Source organism: Piliocolobus tephrosceles, chromosome 4, assembly GCF_002776525.5.
Source record: "Piliocolobus tephrosceles isolate RC106 chromosome 4, ASM277652v3, whole genome shotgun sequence".
Lineage (NCBI taxonomy): Eukaryota > Metazoa > Chordata > Mammalia > Primates > Cercopithecidae > Piliocolobus > Piliocolobus tephrosceles.
This window is the reverse complement of record NC_045437.1, coordinates 166683436-166706237: the sequence shown is the minus strand read 5'-3', so window position 1 is coordinate 166706237 and position 22802 is coordinate 166683436. Positions and strand designations below refer to the sequence as shown.

Genomic DNA, 22802 nt, shown 5'->3' with positions numbered 1-22802 from the left:
ATTCAATAAGAAAGGATTGCTTGTGTTTTTATCTCTCCTTCATGTGCTATGAAAACTTGATTAAAACCCAGGTATCTAAGAATAGCATTCAAAATGCACTTTGAATATAAAAGCAGAAGATAATTTTTGAAGCTGGGGTAGGAGAGTTGGAAGCAGGGCTCTTGGGTTATTTTCTTAATTTTCCCACTAGTTTAAGCAAGCAACCTGGCTCTCCTCGCCTAATAATGTACACCCAACTCTTCCCTCCCAGCTCTGTAGGATACACAGTGTGCCTAGAAAACCCAAGCAGAGTCAGGGAGGATGGAGGTGTGGGGGAGAGGGAGTGGATATTTTGTAAAATAATACTAATCAGTTACAGGATACATATGCACATTACACATGCATAGATTTGTATTTGTGCTGTTGGAAAAACCACTTGCTTAGCATCAACATTGCTGTAGCTAATTAATGTTGAAACACTAATTAGGGTTGTTAAGGCAGCTATGTCTTCACAATCTTTATTTTCAATAGGCGAGCCCCCTGGTGAGAATATCAACAGACTTCTGCACGTCTTAGTACTGTTGGTGTAGAGGTGATACAAAAGTTTGAAAATGTTTTCCTCATTTAGAAAGGATTTCTTTTTTAAAAATTTGCCTTCCTTGCAAGTATACATAGAACCTCAAGATATGTCTCTTCTAAGTTTGCAAAGCATTTTAGTAGTCTTTAAAATACAGAAGATGCATTAAAATCTGATTATAAGCTTGCTTTTTAAATAGAGTGAATTCAGGTGGTTGGATCTATTATTTGCAAAGTTTCATTATAGTCATAATAACTAATTATGCCAGGTAAAATAAAATAATAGTTGAAAACTTCTGGATAGTAGAACTTTCAACGTTTAGCTTTGAGGATGAGATGAGATGAGTTTATGCTGAATGCCATATAAAGCAGTGAAACCATTTCATGGTAAGTAAATACTGAAACAGACTGTTTTGTCTGACCTCAGTTACACTTAGAAAATCATATGTGTGGGGCCAGGTGCGGTGGCTCATGCCTGTAATCCCAGCACTTTGGGAGGCTGAGGCAGGTGGATCATGAGGTCAGGAGATCCAGACCATCCCGGCTAACATGGTGAAACCCCGTCTCTACTAAAAACACAAAAAATTAGCCAAGTGTGGTGGCGGGCACCTGTAGTCCCAGCTACTCGGGACGCTGAGGCAGGAGAATGGCATGAATCCATGAGATGGAGCTTGCGGTGAGCCGAGATCGCGCCACTGCATGCCAGTCTGGGCAACAGAGAGAGACTCCATCTCAAAAAAAAAAAAAAAAAAAAAAAAAACATATATATATATATATATATATGTATGTATGTGTTTTGATGTCTGTCCTGTAAAATAATAGTCATAATTAGTAATATACTTATGTCTATTATCAGAAAAAGTACCTGAAAAACTAGAATGCTTATATATTCAAAATACATTTCAGTGGGAGATTGTTAGGTCTGTACTGATTCCAAGCTAATTTAGAGTTATTGGCAAAAATCTAGGCGGCATGAGACTCCTGTCTTATCATGGACCCTGACGGGCCTATTTGATTCAGATGTCCAAGTGTGGAATTGCCAGCCTGTCCAGATGAGGTGAAGTAATGGGCTTGTTATCTGGGAAGGTGCCAGAGTAGGATTAAATTACTGAAGCAGTGGGTTCCTTCCCTGCACTTTGTTGGTAAAGACTTGAGAGGTGTTCACCATCATTCTTCAGTAAGTTAAAATAAAAAATTACTTCAAAAGATCAGTTCCTTTATAAGCAAAGTAATAAAGTACAATGTTTCTTAGTAATGATGAGGAGATGCTTGAATTACATCATCACATCTGTGTTGATTGTTGAAGATAAGGGGAAATAGAGGGAGATACCCAGTCACTTGGACCCCCTAGTTTCATTCTAGATACATAACTTGCTTTTAGTATAAAGGGCTGGAATGGCTCATTTCTGTTCCGGAACCCAGGATGCTCTCTGTTTGTACCAGAAAGTTTGGAGGTAAAAGATACTCTCCATAATTTCTTAACCACATGGGTGAATTACTAAATGGAAAAATATACAGAACTATAATGGAACATCAAATTTGTTCCTGACAGTAGCTATGTTTGGAACCTGTTTATGGTTATTATCCACGTGGATTACAACTGCTGAATACAGGTTGAGTATCCCTTGTCCAAAATTCTTGGGACCAGAAGAGTTTTTTGATTTTGGGTTGTTTTGGATTTGGGATGTTTGCATTATATTCACTGAGTTAGCATGCCAAATCTGAAAATCTGAAATCTGAAATGCACCAATGAGCATTTCCTTTGAGCATTATGTTGCTGTTCATAAAATTTTGGATTTTGGAGCATTTTGGATTTTCATATTTGGGATGCTCAACCCCATGCATATATTCCTTAGTGATTGATTCCATAGATCAGCTGGCCTTTAGTCTTTAGCCGTATATGCCCATTCAGCCATTTACAGTGAAAAGGCTGAATAGTTAGAAAGCATTTCCCTTGTTCAAAAAACTCAAAAGCTTTTATTTTGATAGGAAAATCTTGCTAGAACCACGTACAAGAAAGGCAAGAAAGGGGGACATAGGAGACAAAATCAGAAGGTAAAACAAGTTAGAATTTCAAACAAGTCCAGATTTGAAACAGGCCCTTGAATCTGAGGTCCGAATGATTTTTTATTCAATGGACTGAATATTTGGCCATGAAACCCCAGATATTTGAATCTCCATCCAAACAGACTTTGTGTCTATATTCATGAGCTTTTTCTTGTGAGGTACCGTCAAAAGTCTATGCCTTGATACAAAGGAAAGAAATCCGTAGATGCTCAGGGATCCCAGCCTCACTTTTTTTTTTTTTTTAACCGCTGCATTATTCGCATTTAACACATTAAAAAAAAAAAAAAAATCTGTCTGACCTGGCAAAGTAGAAATCAGCACTAAAGACAAAAAACACACCCATGAGAGTACAGGAGCCACGGAATTATTATTTCTTGATTTTGTTCTGTCAAACAAGCAAAACCAAAAATCTTCCTCCTTTTTGCCAGGCTACTGACTTTTTCTTTTCCTGAATAAATTCGAAGAGAAGAAGCTGCTGGAATCTAAATCAACCAGAATTTTGTTCAAGGACTTTATAAACATTTGGGGTTTTGCATAAGCTTATTGCCTAGGCCAAAGTAGCTTTTCTTTTTTTTTTTTTTTTTTTTTTTTTTTTAGAGACGGAGTCTCGCTCTGTCGCCCAGGCTGGAGTGCAGTGGCTGGATCTCAGCTCACTGCAAGCCCCGCCTCCCGGGTTTACGCCATTCTCCTGCCTCAGCCTCCTGAGTAGCTGGGACTACAGGTGCCGCCACCTCACCCGGCTAGTTTTTTGTATTTTTTAGTAGAGACGGGGTTTCACCGTGTTAGCCAGGATGGTCTTGATCTCCTGACCTCGTGATCCGCCCGTCTCGGCCTCCCAAAGTGCTGGGATTACAGGCTTGAGCCACCGCGCCCGGCCCCAAAGTAGCTTTTCTTGCTTTTGCTTGTACCAGGAGTTAGAAATCCCTTTTCTCTTCTGTTTTTCTGCTGCAGAAACTCTCAACACATCCATTGGGGCGGTATGGTGGTGGGGGGTATAGAGGCTAAAATGACATTAGAAGGGGCTCTCTGATGGGGGGGGGGGGCCTGGAGAAAATTCATCATCGTAGTTTCTTAGAATGTATCAGTGTTCTTGTGTCCCACTTCTTCCCTGTCCACAAGAGTGTGAAGGTTATCTTCTTTCTAGCTTTGATGTTCTTCAGGCTCTTTGGTCTTGCCCTTCTGTCACTGTCCTGAAATATTTTTCTCCTTACGTAGAACTAACTTCTTTTCTCACTCCACATAGCCAGCAGTGACCTAAGTAATCTCCCTTTGAAGTCTTGGGAGATTTGCACTTGGGCTGGCTGATGTTGAGCAAGGAGAGAATGTGGCCCCAACTGAACAAGTTTTGTCCTGGAGGCCATGAAAGAAAAATCAAAGCAGGATTAATATTTTTAAGCCAAACCATACTTAATTTTGTTGAATGTTTCATCCTTTTCCCATGTATACACCAAACCAATTACAGATTAAAAGCAAATTAATTGCACATTTTACCGGAGTTATCTTTGGCAAAGGAGCTGCCAGTGACCAGGAGTGCCAGGGGATGTACAAGATTGTCTCTCTGCCTTCTTTCTGCTTAAACATTTACCAGCATTGATATATACCAACTAAATCTGCCCAGGTGTTTTCTGTTCTTCAGTTATTTCTTTCTTAAATAAGGAGCACTTTTCTGTTTTTTCATCAAGCTGGATATTTCTGTGTCAGAACTAGCCACACAAAGCTATTTACATTTAAATTAATCCAAATTAAGTAAAATAGTACTTCAGTTTCTCAGGCACACTAGCCACACATGAAGTGTGCAGCAGTTGCATGTGGCTCGTGGCTCCAGTATTGGGTAGCTCAGAAACAGAATCGCTCCATCATTAGACAACGCTACTAAAGATCTCAAATGGTAAAAAAAAAAAAAAAAAAAAAAGCCATAAATTACTTGTGATTGTGAGATACTATCCCTTTGTGAGGCATGCTCATTGCCTTTGCTTTGAGAAGAGTGAAGTGCTGTATGTCTGTGATGATTTGGAGAGAATAAAGTGCTTTAAAAAGGAGATTTTGGGGCTGGGCGCAGTGGCTCGCACCTGTAATCCCAGCACTTTGGGAGGCCAAGTCAGGCAGATCACTTGAGCCCAGGAGTTTGAGACCAGCCTGGGTAACCTGGTGAAACCCTGTCTCTACAAAAAATATAAAAATTAGCTGGGCATGGTGGCACATGCCTGTAGTCTCAGCTACGCAGGAGGCTGAGAGGTGGAAGGATCACTTGAGCGTGGCAGTTTGAGGCTGCAGTGAGCCTAGATTACGCCATTGTACTCCAGCCTGGGCAACAGAGTGAGCCCCTGTCTCAAAAAATTAAAAAAATTAAAGAAGATTTCCATTTAGTTGTGCAATGTCATGAGATCCTGGAAAGAGTAAAGCTAAACCCAGCACTCATGAATGTCAGTCCTTATGAGTGTCTCCGAGTATGAAACATCAAGGGAGGCAGAACTTCAGAATTGATTATATCCAGAAGTTTAATAAGTCTTACCTTTTGGCCAGACCTTGGAAAATTAATGGGAATGTTGATTTGTCAGAATAAAAAGCTGAGTAATGACAATTAATTGTGTGCCCCAAAGGCCCTTCGGCTGTATATTGAGAGATGTGGAGTTAGGGTGGGCTAATTGAAACGTGCAGACATAGTCTTAACTCATGTGACCAGTTGTCCCAAAAGTAGTTGTGATGCCTGGGTTGTGATGATAATGTTTCCTAAGCTCTGCTATTGGTCCTGAAGATTTAATTTTTGAATGTACTCCTGTGTCCCTGGATGAAACCCTAGGCACATAATCAATTTTAAAATTACTTTTTGATCATTTTTTTATTCATATTTTAAGGAAATATTGAAAATACAAGAAAAGAGAGTTTAGAGGAATCTTGTCTACTTACAGTGTAACTTCTGTACTTTCTAAGGGCTAAATTTCTATAAATTTTGAGGCTGAAAGAGACACTGTTATTATAGTGGCAGGTGAGGTACATCCTTCAGTTCTAAATTCTATACAGAATCGGTCTCTGCAAAGGTGAATGTGACCAGGTAGTCTAAAATCTTATTTTTCAATGTACTTAAGAATGAAGGAATACTGCTTGACTTTTAGAGATTAACTAAAACAAGGTTTGGGCCTATATTTTGGTACTTGATTTTCTTACTCTGAATTTTCAACTTTTTACCAATGCATTTAGATTTTCCATATTCCAATGAGCATGTACACACACACACAACCATAGAAAGCTCCATGTATAGGGAGCTGGCTTGTAGACGTGATGGAGAATAGAGATCATATTGGTGACGCTGTATCGTGGGAGGCAGTGTATTGTACAGATTTCCTGGGTGATGCACATTTGTCAGTTACCTGAAAGCAAGAACAAGCATGGTGATATGCAAGAGATCATCATCTTCAGTCCATTCCCCTTAACAGGTAGATGAGAAAACAGGTCAGGGAAGTTGAGTGGCTTGTCCAAATGCCATAGCTGATCAGAGTCAGGGGCCCTATCTCTCCCGTTCTAGCCCCTTCCATTCAGTCAAACTGAGTTCTGCGAAGTTTTAACAACTGCCATAGGTCACTGCATCCCTAGCATATGCCTCTCAAGCCGGTGCCAGGCAAAGGTGATGTTTTAGAATCCGATTTGCCTTCCATTGGTGTTACTTTGATATAAGAATTCAACATAAGCCTCTCTGTGGTCGTTTCTGCTCTCCTGTGTGTAAATCTTTACCACCATGAACTATTAACATAAAAAGGATGGATTGACTTCTGACTGTGAGAAATAAATCACCCCAACTTTTGACAGCAGAGTTAGAAAAAAAAGAAAAGATTAATTGGTTTTATTTAGTGGCTTATTGTTTATTGCAGTAGCTATTAAAAATAGATAACCAGAGGCTAATAAATGTTAATAGTCCCTTCACTATTAGAAAAATCAATTGTCAGTGGATATAGCATATATTAATATATTATTTTGTTTATCATCTTCAGTAACACTTAAGAAAATTCAACCCTGAGAGAACTGTTTTTTCAGGAACCTTTAAGGTTAATATTTACCACAAAGAAGAGATTTGGCAGGAGGACATTTTCATCTATGTATAATTTTAATGGCTTTCAAAGGATTATTTGATAATTATAAGAAAATGCATGTGTAATTTGGCAAGATTGATAAGCTCCTTAACAAAGGCTTTTTATATATTTCTTTGAAACTTATTGGAGAGCAGTTAGATAGATTTCTAAATGTAAGTAATTAAAATTGTATAGTATTGAGTTATTGACCAATCCTGGGCTATTAATCAAGCTAAAAAATTCTACAATCAGGGCTCAGTGTGCTGAAGCCTGGTAAAATAATAGTATTTGTGTTCAGTGAGGCAAGTAGCCACAATTAAGCAGTTCACTTGACAAATGAGAGGGTACACTTTATTTTGCACTTAATTGAATTGTTGTACATGCTCGGTCACCATTGTCTCCTAGCCCTTCATTTTGGTTTCTGGTCATTGGAGCTTATGCATTTGTTAAAGGTTGAGCAATTAAGTCTGCTTTCACCATTGGTTTCTAAATGCAGCCAGAAATGTCTGGCTCACAAGCCAGGGCTTCGTGAATGCTGTTAATATCCCTCACAACAGATTATTAATTATCTGAACAAAAATTTTGATAAACAAGTTAGAACCCTGTCAAGGAATGATATGAAATAGCTTCAAATAGGGAAAACTCCCCGGGTTTTATATCACTCACCAGATTCTGCTTAAGTAAGCAGAAGAACTTCTGTAGAGAAGACAGAATTTTAATCTATTTTATGAAAACCAAAAATTGATTTACTTCTCGTGAACTGGGAAGAATGTGCTCTGATGATCTTGCTAATTATCAGGTATTTGTCACCACTTCCTTCCATTTGCTTTTGCATCAGAGTCATCCTTCTGCAAGCATAGTGACATCCCATCATTTCTGTGCTGCTATAAATCATGCCTTGCTGCCAGATTCAAATGGAGAGGTGATGTTCAAGAGAAAAATCTGGTGGATAAGTATTTGGAGGAGGAAATAGTAGGTAGAAGTCAGGATATCTTTGACAAAGAGACACATCTGGGTGTACACCTGTGTTCATCTGTGCAATACCAGTGATTATGCTGTAAGTCCACCACAGTTTAATATCTATTAAAACACGCATGTAACTTGCTGACTTGCCTGCATGTTTACCTGGTACTTAGAATAAGGTCCAAACATCCTAGCAAATGGCCTTAGTATCAAGAGCTTGTGTCCTGAGAGGACAGTTGATCCTCAGTTTTCTGAACTGACAGAGATAATAGCAACTGCTTTCTCTGTCCCAGGGGATTACTGTGAAGATTAAATTGGATAACTGATTTTAAAGCACTTTGAAAAGATAAAAGTGCCATGGAAGCGTAAGAGACAATTATATATTTTCTCTTGTAACAGTCTGCTTAATGAAGTCTGTACTTTCACTGCTTACAAAAGTACCATAACATTCGCCTGGAGGAAGATAAAAATAAGAACTTAGGGGTTTCCAAAGTGGTATAATTAGTACTGGAAAGGGATATTCATTTGGGAGTTGATGTGTCTCAGCAGCTCTGTGAATTTTGTTCCTGTGGCAACAAGTAAAGTAGTGGGAATCCAGTGGCCAAAACTCTATGCCCTGTCTTAGAAACTGAAAAGATGTCACCAAAAAGTTTTGGTCCCTTGTCATAGGATTCTGACTTCCACTGACCAATGCAGAAAATAATGACCAGGTAGTCTGTTTATTTGTTTCAGACCCTACCAATGCGGCCACTGCTCCCAGTCCTTTTCCCAACCTTCAGAACTGAGGAACCACGTGGTCACTCACTCTAGTGACCGGCCTTTCAAGTGCGGCTACTGTGGTCGTGCCTTTGCCGGGGCCACCACCCTCAACAACCACATCCGAACCCACACTGGAGAAAAGCCCTTCAAGTAAGTAGCGGCTAACCCTCCACCCTCTCTTTCTCTTAGCCTTTCCCAAGAGCCAGCAGATGCATCAGCACAGTGCTGCCCAGCTTAGCCAGCTGGCAAAGGCTGCTTGGAAGGCCAGTGTCCAGGCTGCAAACGAATCTGCTTGTTTAGTGGCTGACATTTGAAAAATGAAGTCAGGAAACCTACGCACTGGTCCTGGCTCAAGTTTCCAACCTTGGTCATGAGACGGATCTTCTGGGTCTGTTTTCTCCTCATTAAAATAAGGAGGTAGGAGTAAATAATTTTAATATATATTTTTTTTCAGTTCCTGATGATCTGTGCTTCTGGAATTTTATCTAGGAGCCACACAGAGCTCCTGTGACCATCAGCAAGCCTTATGATCATCAGAAAGGTGACCACAAATTTAGAATATCAGAATAATCCCCTCTTGGAGAACTTGAACCCTTCAGGATTCTGATGAAATATATCCTCCTCTTCCCTATGTGTTAGAGTTTGAACCTATCATAGCAGCCAACTTGTGACTTTTCAGTGAATACTTCGGACTTTAGAATTACCATGTTGGTGAAAAAAGAAAAACAAAACTAAACCCAGAGTACATTGACTTATTGAGGATTCAGGATATTTGGAAAGAGATGGAGTTGAATTCTAAGGGTTTTGGCAAGGTAATGGCATCTGAGCAAGAGAGTGTGTTTCTACACATGGCACACTCATCCAAATGGTGGACATCTGAATCATGCAAGATGGTCTATTCATTCACTTGTTCACTCATTCATTCGTTTACTAAGTATGTACTTTTGTGATGTACTTTTGTGCTAGGCACCCTGCTAGGTACAGGAGATACAAAGGTGAATGAGATTTAGCCGTTCCTCCTTTTCTCCATCTTTGAAAACTTCATAGTCTAAGGGGAAGCCCAATTAGTAAATGTGTTATAGGGTGAAAAGTACAACAGTACAAAAGTAAGACATGTATGTATGATGTTTCACAGTAGCACAGAAATGGAGTCATCAGTGCTGTCTGCTGGAGATGATGTTTCAGATATGTTTTGAAGGATGAGTAGGAGCTTTCTAGACATACGGGGCATGGGGGAAGGTATTTCTGGCAGTCCAAACAGCAGGTGGAAAGGCCTGAGAGTGTGATCCAGCATACGTGGTTGATTGGTGTTCTCAGAGCAGTTTTTATGGTCTGTGTAATGAACTCTTTTCAGTTCAACCCTCTTACAGCTCTCTTCACTCATTTGCTATACTGGCTTTTTCTGTTTGAGAAGCAGAATTAAAAGAGCATAGAGTTACCTCCTTATGTACCTTCTGTGGGACAAGATCAAGCAAGAGAGGAAATGATTCAGGCAGTAGGAGACTAATCCCCTTGCTCAGCCTCAGCCAAGAAGTCTTCGTGGAGCCTCATTACGCAGGATTTTCCATCCAGACCTGCTGTTGTGGCACACTTTGTGCTCAGCCTGAGGCCAGGCTCGGCTCGGGAAACAGAGTCCTGTGGTCTGGGTCCTGCCTTCCTCTCTGTCTGCCAGTGAAGGGAGAAGCTCATAAAAGATGGTGATGGTCCCTTTTCTCCTCAATAATTAGTTACTTTATTCAGCATTCTTAACTATTCTCCAACATAGTTTAATTTATGGTATTAATAATGAAATTAGTGATAATTTTTGTTGCAGTACATAAGTGCAGCTTGTTCACTGCATAAGAGCATCTGGCTAAGGGGGCAGGATGGGGCCTAAAATCCAGTGTGCACTATGCCAGCCATGTTGTGCCCCCTGAGGCTGCAATAGCCCAAAGAGGGCATCTTTTTCTAATTCACCCTAAGAGCTGCATGGGCTACCACAGTCCTAGGAGTTCCCTGTCACCAGTGCTTGTATACTACCTAGTGGACTTTGTCATTGCTCTCAGGCCTGAGCCCCATAGGGTTCCTAGATTCTGGCTTCACCACTGCTCTGGAGGAGGGTGTTGACAATGAGTGGCACGTTGCCTGTGCCTTTGAGCAAGAGAGCTTTTCGAAAGCAGAGATACAGGAGGGTTCAAGATCCTTCTGGCCCCTTATATTAGAAAGGGCAGCCAGACAAATACAGTGCCAGGAATCAGATTGATTCTTATCTTGTTGCTGTGTAAATAGATTTTAGTAATTAATTGAAGAGGTTTCAGGGTCAAAATGGGAAATAGATTTCTATTAATGTTAAGGTGTTACTTATGTGTAACCTTGTTGACTCCACTCAGTTTTTTTCCCTTAACATCTGTTTTTGTCATGTTTCCAATAGAATTACCATTTTAACTTAATTTTAATTCATCAGATTAATATTTGAAGGGCTTTGATGATTGTAGTTTTCCTTTTCCAAAAGTATTTTTTGTAATCATACCTACTTTCATCTGGAAAAAAAAGGAAACAACCAAGGCTGTTGGCTTAAATTCTGGGTATATATTTTAGTTCTTTCTGTTCCTACTTTTATCTAGACAGCCACATGCTGTAGTTTTTTTTTTTAATTTATCAAATAGATATTCCCAGGGGAGAGCTGAGTGCATGCTTATTTTGAAAGTGCAAGATTTAAACATCTTCTAGGAAATGGAAAGTTAAATCCTTTAGTGTATACAACCAGGTCTTTCAGAATTGATCTATCCCAAGGGAATTTTGGGAATCTTCCAGCCATAGCTCATGGATATTCATCCCATGGACATTTGTAAATATTATGAAGATATCCTTTTACAAGCTTATAAAACAAACATTTTAAAAAATCTTTTTTTTTGCAAATTAGTCAATAAAATGGGTTTCTTTACAACAGTTAATTTTACTACTTCAACTAATGGGTATTGGCTTAAACAATGTTACAAAGAAGGAGAAGAATCTTGTAAAGGCACACAACCCTCAATTGTATGTCTTGGGGAGCTTCCAAATAGATGCCCCAGATGGCTCAGTCCTCAAATTGTCCCACCCACCCAGGGCTCAGGAGGCCTTTACAGAATTCTCAGGGTTGAGCTGAGATTGAGCCTGCCATGTCAGAGAAAGCCCTTTCCAACTTCTAAAATCTTCTGCTGAGAAGTGGTTTTTGAAGGCATATCAAGATTACTGCCATCCAAAAAAAGGCTGCAGAAGATTTGGCATGAAGAGGTCAGAGTTTCATTCCAGGCTTTGCCTCATATCTGACTGGCTGAAATTCCACTGAAAGATTCCATCTCCCAGGTTCTAGGTAGGTGATGGGCCTGTCAGCAGCTACCCTAGGCTGTAGACTTAGGATTTCTAAGAAAAAGGAGCATGTACGAAAAATAAAAATCAGAAGATTACATTGAAGGTCTTGGCTTTCAATCTGCTCTGTGATACTGGAAGTCGTGGAAAACAAGGAGCAAAACCAAGATCTCATTTAACAGCAATGGCCAAGCATTTTATTGCAGGCAGGCAGGAAGGAAGGAAATAAGGAAGTTAGTTGGCAATCTAAAAATTATTCTTTGCAGCAAGGACTCCGTCCTCCTTCTTACTCAACAGAGTGTCTTGATGTTTCAGTGGGCTGCTCTGCTCTGCCTGAGAGGATCTGTGTGAGCTGCCTGAAGCTTGGCTTTCTGAACCTGAGAAACTGAGAACAGGCCAGAATTTTCCTTAGGAGGGGTTCTTCATTATTGTTAGAAGCAGGGAGAATCATTCATCGCTATGTTCTTACGTCAAGAAAATGGAGTTTGGCTCAGTATGAAAAAAATCAAAGGAAATTCCAAAGGACATCTAATATTTGAACAAGATCTAGGCAAAATTAAAGCAAATCCAAGAAGCAAATCAGTAAATATGCATTGAACATGTCATACATGCAAAGCCCTGTGCAATTTGGTTCAATTCAAAAAGTATTTTGTGGCATATCATAGAGGCACAGAAAGCTTGTTGCAGATTTTCTGTGGTAACAGAACTTTACATCGCTTTGTTAAGCTCCTTGTACGTATAATCCAGTCAACCATCATAGCAAGTAAAGAATGATCTCAAACTTTAGAGGTAATTAAGTCTAATTAAAATGCTCACAATGTTATAATAGAAAGAAACTCCTCACAATGAGGAATTTCTTTTTGCTGAAGTACTTGGTAGATTTTCCACTTCATTGTTCCTGAGTTACTCCGGTCAAGGCTGTGGCATCAGCACCTATGCTAAGGCAAGGCACAACGAAGGCCCTGAGTGCAAGGGTGCTTCTCCCTCCTGACGCATTACCTGCATCTTTTCTTCCTTCTCATTCTGTTACACTGCACGAAGTCCAGACTTAGAGATGCCCCAGCCAGTCAGTCATCAGGGATTGTAATTCAGGGTTAGTTTAGATGCCAACCAGGTGAAGTCTGGCTCTGACTTCTGTTGAGTCAGTTCTGTTGAGATGAGTTTCATTAAACTATGAAAATATTTTGTGGAAGAGATTTCTCTAAAATGTAAGATAATGAACATAAAACTGAAGTCCTTCTCTTATTTTAAAAAAGTATTTTTATAGCTAGCTCTGACTTCCTCAAATATATAAATTGTGTTCTTGTCATTCCCAAACAACATAGATATTATTTCTAGTAGCCTTCTTTCCTCAAGAAGGAGAAATCCCCGAGAAAAGGATCTAAATTAAGGTAATTTCTACACATCTGCTTGTATTTTTACTCACACTTGGTGTGCAGATGGCTCTAGAAATGATTTTTCTGGAATACTTTTCTTATGTACCCTATATATTGGGCAAAGTTTCTGACTATTACAACAAATTGTTCCGTGTGTAAATATCCACAGTGCATTTAGGCAAACACTTGAGAAAAATGTGTTTTTCTCTTTAACATCCAATCTGGATGTTAAAATATTATTACATCATATATAGACATATAGTATGTCTAAAATAAAATATAGACATACACTTCTGCCTTATATGAAGCACTAAACTGCCAACTCCTGTATTCCTCATATTCTAATACACAGGATTAGAAATGCAAAACCATGACCCAGGTACATTTACATTCCTCATAATTGTTCAAGCTCTTCTACTCTCTTTGAAATTGATTCTAGAGCTTCAAGATAAAAAAAAGGAATATAAGAATTTGAAAGTTTGTCAAGCAGTGAAAGGTAGTATATTTTGACACACGAATCCAGTAACTAATCAGTTTTCTAATAAACAATCAGCAGTTCGCTAACGTGTCATCAACGCGCCAGGAGCTCTGGAGAGGGGATGAGCTGCCCAGGGACATTAATGAATACACCAAAAATCATTAGGTGATCAATACTTCTGAGTTATTTTCATTGAGCTGATAGGTCTGATACATTAAAGCTGACATTATACATTTGTCAAGATCACAGTGCAGTTTTTAACAGTGGAAAAGGCTGCTAAAAATATTCCCCGAAAGACAATCAAAGAAACACAACTTCTTCCCCCTGACACACTCCGCTGGTGCAGGAGCCCTGAAAAATCCAAATGCGAAGTCAAGCTCCTGCCTCCCCATGTTCAAAAACATGCAAGAATTCCCAGAGTGGATGGATGTGTCCTATTTTATAGGTACTTATTTCCATGACAGGGCTCTTAATATAATTTACTAAAGAGGAGAAAGAGAGGAATGCCCAACAGATAACAGGGCTTGTGGCTTTCTTGTCTGTGTATAAGGCATGGAGACTATGTCATGGTGGCTTTCGCTGCAGCTTTCATAGTGCAGGGGCTCACAAACTGGGGGTTGCATTATTTAAAAGTGGGACAATTGTCTGTAGCTCTTCTTGAATATCTTTTTCTTCAGAGGTTTGAGGAAAGGGCATTGAGGTGGCTGAGGTGGCCTCTGAGCTGTATTAGATGCTGGGCCAGTGCTCTAGGCAGCCCAGGTAAGTAAGGTGGTGATGGAGAAGTCACTATCGGTGCCCAGCCAGCTGCCACAGTTCATCTGTGGGTGTGTGTATTTACACACACAATCACAGCCAATCAGCCAGGGACAACACGCACAGAAAAACAACAGGCTCCCACTAAATTTTGAGTGTGTGTTCTGCTTTTTGTAGATTGAGTAGCCACCAAGCTAATAAGTGAAGGTTGTTTGGAAGATATGGACATGGGAGATAGGGAGGAACTCAAGGTCTCTAGATTACAGTCTTTTTTTGTTGTTGTTTCTCCTTTAAGTTAAAAAGAAGAGATAAATCTTGCAGTGTGATGTTGTCTCCTCATCAGACATACTGCCCTTAATTCTAGCCCATATGTACATCCTTTCCACTGTGCCACTGCAAATTCTAGTTTTGTAAATTATTTTAACCCTAAGTTTGGTTGGGCCATGACACTGTAACCAGCTTTTGCAAAAAAGCAGCGACCATGCCCACTGCCCCTCATAGTCACTGCAGTCTAATGCATTGCTTCCTCTAGTTTCCAAATTCTAAGATGTGCACTCTTTGGCTGCTGTTCTGAAGGGAGTAGAATTCCCTATTGTAAATTAGCAGTAGGTAAAATTCTATTTGTCATCAATTTCTCTTTGGGGTTACAGAGCAGAAAACTGCAGACAAGCTGCTTCTTTGATGGCTCACTCCTAAAAATCTCTTTTTGTTCTTTATCTATTTGAACTGACAGTGATCAGAGCTGCAGCAGGACAGGGCTCTCTGGAGAAATCACCCTCCCCCTGCCTATTGACAGATCCCTCTGTTCTGCATCAGACAGGCTTTGTCCCATCACAGGCATCCAGGCCTTGGAAGGAGCCACCAATTAAACCTCTTGAGCCGGTAAAATCTGAAGCCACTTTGGAGTGTCTGTTCTGATTAGGCAGGATGAGAGGAAGCCCATCACCCTGCAGGCCCCGCTCCCTGGTCTCAATTTTCTCTCTTGCCTCCACCAGGTGCGAGAGGTGTGAGAGGAGCTTCACGCAGGCCACCCAGCTGAGCCGACACCAACGGATGCCCAATGAGTGCAAGCCAATAACCGAGAGCCCAGAATCAATCGAAGTGGATTAACTGATTGACTGGTTGGAATTAAACTGCAAGGAAAGTCATGATTAAATGTCACGGACACTTAAGCAAAACCAAAGATTTCCTCTGAGCAACTTTCAATCAGTCCCAGAAAACCAAAAGCAGTAATAAAATAAGTAAGATGTTAAGAGATATTGATCCTGGCATGGAAGTCAGACCAGGAAAGAGATTATTTATTTATGACTAGGGATGAGACTTATTTCAGTGGACAACTAACCTGGGATGGTTAACATTTCCACTCCCACCATGTATTTTGCTTTGTTTCTAAAAAGCTTTTTAAAAACTGTTATTTAATACCAAAGGGAGGAATTGTATGGGTTCTTCTGCCCACCATTGTGACTAAGAATGCACAGGGACTTGGTTCTCGTTGCACCTTTTCTTAGTAGCATGTTTCATGAGGACCCACTGTACAGCCCTTCATTCTGCTGTGTCGTTTGGCCTGGCCTGATGCTGGCTGCCCCAGCAGGGACCACGGAAGCAAAGTGAGAGCCTTTGCTGAGTCGATGCTACCTTCAGCCCCAGACGCATCCTATTTCCGTGTCTTCCATGCTCACTTCTCATGCACTTTTTACACGGTTTCTTCCAAACCGCCTGGTCTTGATGCAGGAGTCTCGAAAAGGAAGAAAATGGTTTCAGTTTCAAAATTCAAAGGAAAAAGTTGAGGACTTATTTTGTCCTGTCAAGATTGCAAGAACGTGTAAAGTGTACGGAGCTTCATAATACGTTCTATTGTTCTGAAGCAGCTCGTTGAGAAACGTTTGTTTTCAATAACATTTTAGCCTAAAAAAAAGAAAATGAAAATAAAGTTATTTGGGCAAGGCTGGAGACAAGGTGTTAGGCTTCATGTAATTTTTTTTAGTTGTTTCTTGAGAATGTTGAACATGTAAACAAAAATAGTGGCAAACTCCATCATCAAGGCCCTTTTAGCAGTTTTATCCTTCTTCCTCATACAGATGAACCCCAGGAGCCCCCTTTCCTCTCTCCTGAGTGTGGGAAGAGCATGTCTGCAAATGCAAGTGAAAATAGCCCAGACAAGGAGACTTTGAGAGGAGGAAACATGGAGAAGGTTGTGGTTAGAACAGATAGCCCAGGAGCAGCTACTTTTATCAATAGAATTACTTTTTCTTTTCTCAAGATTGATTAATTGAAAGAGAAGGAATTCTCTACACTTCACTATTCTTTGAGTGAATTTCAACTAACCTATCGGTGGTTCAACAGTGGTGTTCAATGAAATTGGGTCACATTTATTGAAATGATCTAGTGTTGGGAAGAACTGATAGCTCCCAGCAGCATCTCAGAGACTGTCTACCTCGATGGCCAGTTTAGATAAAAATTGTTCAATTTTATCTAGCGTGTTTAATAACAATTTCTGTTTGTAAATTTCATCATTACCTGATATCAGGACATAGTCTTTTAAGGAACTCCTTGTCTTGGAGCTTTCCCATTGTCTTCCCTCAATAAAAATGAGACACATAACTGAACTCACTACTAAAAGGCAAGGATACTGCATGGTTTAGTTTAATCTATTATTATGTATCTGGCTCTCAGAAAATCTCTCTTCCCTTTTAATTTTGCTTCTCTATTCCTTAGTACTCCAGCTACCACATTTTAAATGGAATTCAACAGGGTCTAATTAAAAAGTGTTTGTAGTTATTATTTATGTATGTATATATACATATATACACATAATAATAATCTTTAGAGCCCTGGGTCATAAAGAGAAATATGGCTAATTCTGACCTCTGTTGCCCAATCGCAAGCCGTTCACCGAGAATTTTCCTCCAGTTCTTATTGTCTCCTGGTCATGAAAGTAGTAAGGAATCTATGCTGCTGTATAACAGTAGCTGATTGAAACTATTCTCTCTGGTAGTTAGGAATGTGTTCTGATTTTACAATTCCCTACCCTAAGTGATGGAGACGTTTGCAGACAATGTGTGTCATTGGGAAGGGTGAATGAAATGTAGCCATATTAACCTGAAATCTGTAAGAAAAGGACAGATCAGCTTCACAGATGTGTAAGCTGTTCCATTTGTTAAGGTTGAAAGATTTACTCAAATTCTTTGAAAACAGTAGGAAATCACCTGTATGTTTGTAATTTTTTTTTTTCTTGTGTGAAAAATCAGCTCAGCCATTTGCCACATTTCACAGTGGAACACCATGTATCCACTCAGTTCTCATGAGCTTCCAAATGTGGGAGAGTGAAAAGTCTTCCCTCCTCCCTTGGGATCTGGCATGGGAAGGTTTTCCGTTACAGTGATCTCTCTGCCACCCTGATGGTTTTGCTAGCTGATCCCAAACTTCCACTGCATGTGGCAGTTACCTCTACTCCAAAACACTCTTCTAGTGTTCTGCTCCATTTAAATCTATTTTTATCCTCTGTTATTAAGAGAAATTGTTGGCATACATATTCCACCAAATTTGGTCAGAAATATTTTCTGCTTAACAAATAGAAAATTGGATACTCTAATTTTCCAGGCATGTGGGCACATTCACAATTTTTAGATTGCTGTCCCATTGCCAGCTTCTAGCAGACCAGCCTAAGCTGTCTGTCCACAAAGACAGGCTTACACCTGGACATGGACTTGGAACCCTGAAGCAGGTACTGAGATGATTTGGGTCCAAAATGATTTTAGTCAAAGTGTATGCTGGGGAGGAGGTTTCTCTTTGAAACTTTCTAACAGTTGCTTTAGCCTTTTCTATTTAAAGTGGACGCACAATCCCCTGGGATACAGCAAATGGGTGGTAGAAATTACAGTCATAAAGATTTGCCACTTTTTCTTATTAGTAACTTCCTAATTAGTAGTGCTATAAAGAGAGTAAACACTCTGAATCACTGGGGAAAGGATATTTCAGATGAGAAAAGTAGTCTCTCAGAGCCAAATCAGAGTTTGGCTCTTGAAGCAATCCTTCTTTACTCTTTTCTGTCAATGGGGACCGAATAATAATAATAATTTTTTCAGAATAAGACTTTTCATCCTAGCATATGCTCATTTATTTAGCAAAGAGTCTAAGACAAAAGGTAATGCCAGGTAAAAGTCAGGGTGCATTTTTACCTGGCAGGTAAAATGGAGCTGCAGATCTTTGCATTTCTAGAAAAATCTCAATATCCCAAGGCAAAGTTATATTTTCCCCAGGATATGTGCATAAATTTTTCATAAATAAGCTTTTCATTTTTGTTTTGTTTTTATCTTTAAAAATGAATTTTTTGGAGGAGATATACTTCTAAAAAGTTACTGTGTGTCTAATTAAAGCTATAAAACTTAATCTTGTATAATTTATATAATTTGATTCAGTTGGTACACTTTTTATTGTGTTCATTTAAATGGAGCCTTCTTGGGAAACTATGTATAATAGAAAAAGATCATGACATCATTGGGTCCTCACAGGGCTCATAATTGAATTGTACCTTGTAAAAACTTCATTCTGGTCCAGGTTTTCAAAGATTTATATAAACATTTAGCAATTCATCAATTTTTAAATCAAATGTTCATTGTTTCATTCATTTATTCAACAAGTATTTATTGAACTCTTATTTTATATAAAGACCCCATTTTATGTGTTCATAAGCAGCATTATTTAAGTGACTATTCATGATAAAATAATATTCTCCTTCTAAGTGGCTGCTGGTAACATGGGTATTTTAGTCCTTTAGACCACTGTCTCTGTGAGGTTAAAGATTTTGTTCCAACTGGGAAAATCTGAGAGAGGTAAATTCATCTGGGGACAAGAAAATAGCATATTGCAAAACAAGTTAAGATGCACAACTTGGTTGTCTTTCCGTAACTCACTGGGCTATTGGTTGTTAGCAGAAGTATCAAGAGACCAAGATTAGGGCCTGGGTCTTGGGTTTTTATGAACCCCTTTCAATGATAAGGCAACAAGTGGGGTACAGGGCTGGAGTTGCTCAGGGAAGGAGATCTGCGACCCTGAATGGGTCGGAGGTGCCTCATTAGTGATAAGCGTTGGCAGTGTAATCCCTTTCCCCAGTATGCAGAAGTAACATTATTTGTTTTGCACTAATTTAAAATATAAAATGCAAGTATCTGTTGAGTTGTTTAAAATGGGAAACATGGCACATCTCACAAAGAGGGCATTTCCAGAACAGCAGGGTTTATGGGTCACTCTGAGTGTACCCAGCAGCCTGTGTTTAGGAGCAAATTCATTGCTCTCATATTAAGACTATGCATGCATACAGAAGCGAGGCCAGGAATAAGAAATAAAGTAAATAATCACATTTCCTGAAATGTTTATCTTTTTCTTCCTTGACATGAATTTAATTTTTATTTCCCAGCGCCTTTACCAGATCCTGACATCAGATTTTAAAAGATACTGAGATATATGCTTCTTTAAATGATAACTGTAAGTTACAGAAATGTCATTCGCTTGTCATGATCTTTTTAAGGTGAAGAGCTTTGGAAAATTTTATGTGGTGACTAGATACCTGGGTGATTATCAACCCAAAGTTTAAGGTTCTCTCCTCACTAGCATTTATCTGAACTACCACAAAACAACAACGCAGGGTCCTAGGAAGGCACCTGTTTCAGCCCTCTCCAAGATTACATTCTGCAAACCCAAAGAGCAGCTGTCAGGTATAACTGGCCGGACGGAGCCAAACTGAAAGGAATATTGCTTTATCTGTGGAAGCCTTGCCACAGATGTTTAACCTGTAGTCCCTGGCTGTGTTTGATATTTAAAGTGTTTATTTAGTTTCTTCCTTTAAATAATAAATGCCAGATGTTTCATCCGATCAATATGTAAAACGATAACAAAAAATATGTCAGAAAACAGGGCATAGTCATGAAACATTTGAGTTGTCTTTCCTATAGACTGAATATGCTACCACTGCACTTAGAAAGAATCTATGGAGGAAAGTTTAATGGAAAAAGAAGGACATTCTGAGCTTGTTCCCACAGATGTTGATGGGAATGATGATAATGATTATAACCCATATTGTGCAATTACTGTCATGCCTTGTTCTAATGCTTAATGTGGATTATCTCTTTTAATCCTTAGTAACTCTATAACAAAGATACTATCATTATCCCCTTCTCATATATGCTTAACAGTTTTAGCTTTGTAGCTTCTTTAGTTTTTTTCTCCTTCAAAGCCATAAACAGGCAGTTGTTAAAAGGGGAAAATACTTCTCTATATAAAGCTTTTTTTTTTGAGAACAAGAGCTTTTAAAAGTTAAGAAACACAAGCATAATTTATTTATGAAATGTGTATGTGGAAACAATGCTAAAATGCTGTTAAAACATGCATCGTTATAGTTGCCGATTTTGTCATGCCCAAATCTCGTTGCTGGACAGAATTTCAAATATTCTATTGCTGGCAGACATTGTTTTTGTTTTTCTAAGCAGGAAACTAAAATTCCACATTGAAATTAAAAAAAAAAAAACCCTCTCAAGTGTGATATACATTAGGACAAATGGCAACAGGCAGGAAGGGCAGGTTGTGTTGGAGACTGGCCAGAAGAGAATAAGGCTTGAACACTATCGACGAGTAAAAACACATCCTCAACGAGGCTAAATGAAATCTCGTTTTCTTTCTTTGTTCTGACTGAATGCTAAGTGAGTTACTTTTCAGGCATCAATGGAGTCGTTATGCAGTTGTGTGCACTAAGAATATGGGCTTATGTGGTTAGCCTGTTGGTTTAAAGCAGTGAAGAAGAAAGACTGGCGTCATTATAGGTTTGGTTTGTCAAAGGCACAAATAATGTAGTTACATGCATGAGGTACTCAAGGAACCAGTTCAAGTTCTGGGGCACAATCTAGATGAAACTGTGAGGTTTGTTCAAAAAGTAAGTCAACAAAATCTCATCTTGAACTTGCTTTATTACAAGGCAACTGTTTACTATGATATATTGAAACCATAATGTATACTACTTTCCTCCAGATTCTGATTCTAATGGGCACATTTGTTTGTTGAAATGATAAATATATTTCCCTCGTCAAACATGGTGGGCTCCTGGTTATTTCCTGTTTCCTGCCTTGAAAAACATCCTTCTTGGTGCCTTTCTCCCACTTCGGCACATCAATCCCAACTGAAAACAGTCTGGATATAAACTTTAACAAGTTGGAGATCTATTTCTACAGCGCAACTCTTTCATGTTTAAGAACAATTGTGCTGTATCAGGTGATTGCCACATGTTGGGGAAAGCATCCATCTTAGAGCAAAAGTCTGCCAGCCCACAGTCCCTGTTGATCCACATGTGGGCATTGTCTAATGCTAACAGAATCAACCCTTGTAGACTCACTTTCTCTGAATAATCTAGTACACTTCTCTAGTTTCTCCCAACCTGGAGAAAATGTAATAGCAAAAGCCAGAGGCACAATTATTCTCCTTAGCAGTTCTAAGTATTTCATGAAAAAGCCTTCCCCCAGTTCAAATGCAGAGGCCAAGGTGATGACTAACGTATTAAGGAAAACTGTGGCTCAGATCAGCCAAATTATTTTGTCGACTTAATGTCCCAAGTTAATTATTTTTATATATCAAGAGAAAGGCATCCAGTTCTGTAGGAGGCTAATAGAAGTTTGATATTTAGATGCTTTTAGGACATTGTATAAATTTCTTTAATGTAGTTGTTTTAAGTTTAGGACTGTAAATGCTCCCTGCTGAAATAGAAATATGTCTGTCTCCAACTTTCCACCAAATAAAATGGTTAGAGTGAATGTCCAATTTCACATCTGCCTTTTGGAGTTTGGAAAGTTTAAACAAATCAGTTAAGAGAATGAGAAGAAGTTCACTGTGGGTGATGAGGAGGGTGTAGTTCGCTGTAAGGGCCACCGATATGACAAGAATGATTATCCTGCAGTAAGAATGGGTAAAACTTAATAAAGTTTTCTAACTTTATTAAACTCACATTATTTAATGAAAAAAAACTGCAAAGGACCAATGAGATCATGCATGCTGCTGTATTCTTGTGATAGAATCTGCCAGGATTAAGTTGTATAAATGAAAAAAACAGGCACACATTTAGAGATCATTGACCAAGAAATGTAAATATATTTGATTAATAAAACATTTTTATGATGACACGATCTTCCCTTGGGTTCTGTCTTTTCCAGTCCCACAGTCATTTTTCAAGCGCCATCTGTTTGATTCTAGTGTGCAGCTTAGGTAGTAGGCAGTCAACAAACTCTTGATGGGGAAGCATAAGCTAGAAAATACACCTAGCAAGCAGGAAGGTTGTTAAAATTCAGCCCTGAGGTTTATTCTGATGCATTTGAGATTACTCTTTTCCTCATTCATGTGCTCACATGCTCATTCGCCCAACGAAGATGGGTGCACAGCTTCTTAAGGAAACTATGCACAGAGACCCAGCCACAAATC

General features: G+C 39.2%; 1 protein-coding gene across 1 annotated transcript in view; it reads left to right on the top strand.

Annotated features, from left to right (window-relative positions):
* Window positions 1-22510, top strand: part of PRDM6 (PR/SET domain 6) — a 105944-nt gene extending 83434 nt beyond the window's left edge. The window contains exons 7-8 of the mRNA XM_023194119.1: window positions 8382-8558; window positions 15341-22510. Coding sequence (XP_023049887.1) covers window positions 8382-8558; window positions 15341-15455 — 292 coding nt within the window. The 3' untranslated portion in view covers window positions 15456-22510. The remainder of the gene's footprint in view (window positions 1-8381; window positions 8559-15340) is intronic.
* The last annotated feature ends 292 nt before the right edge of the window (window positions 22511-22802 follow it).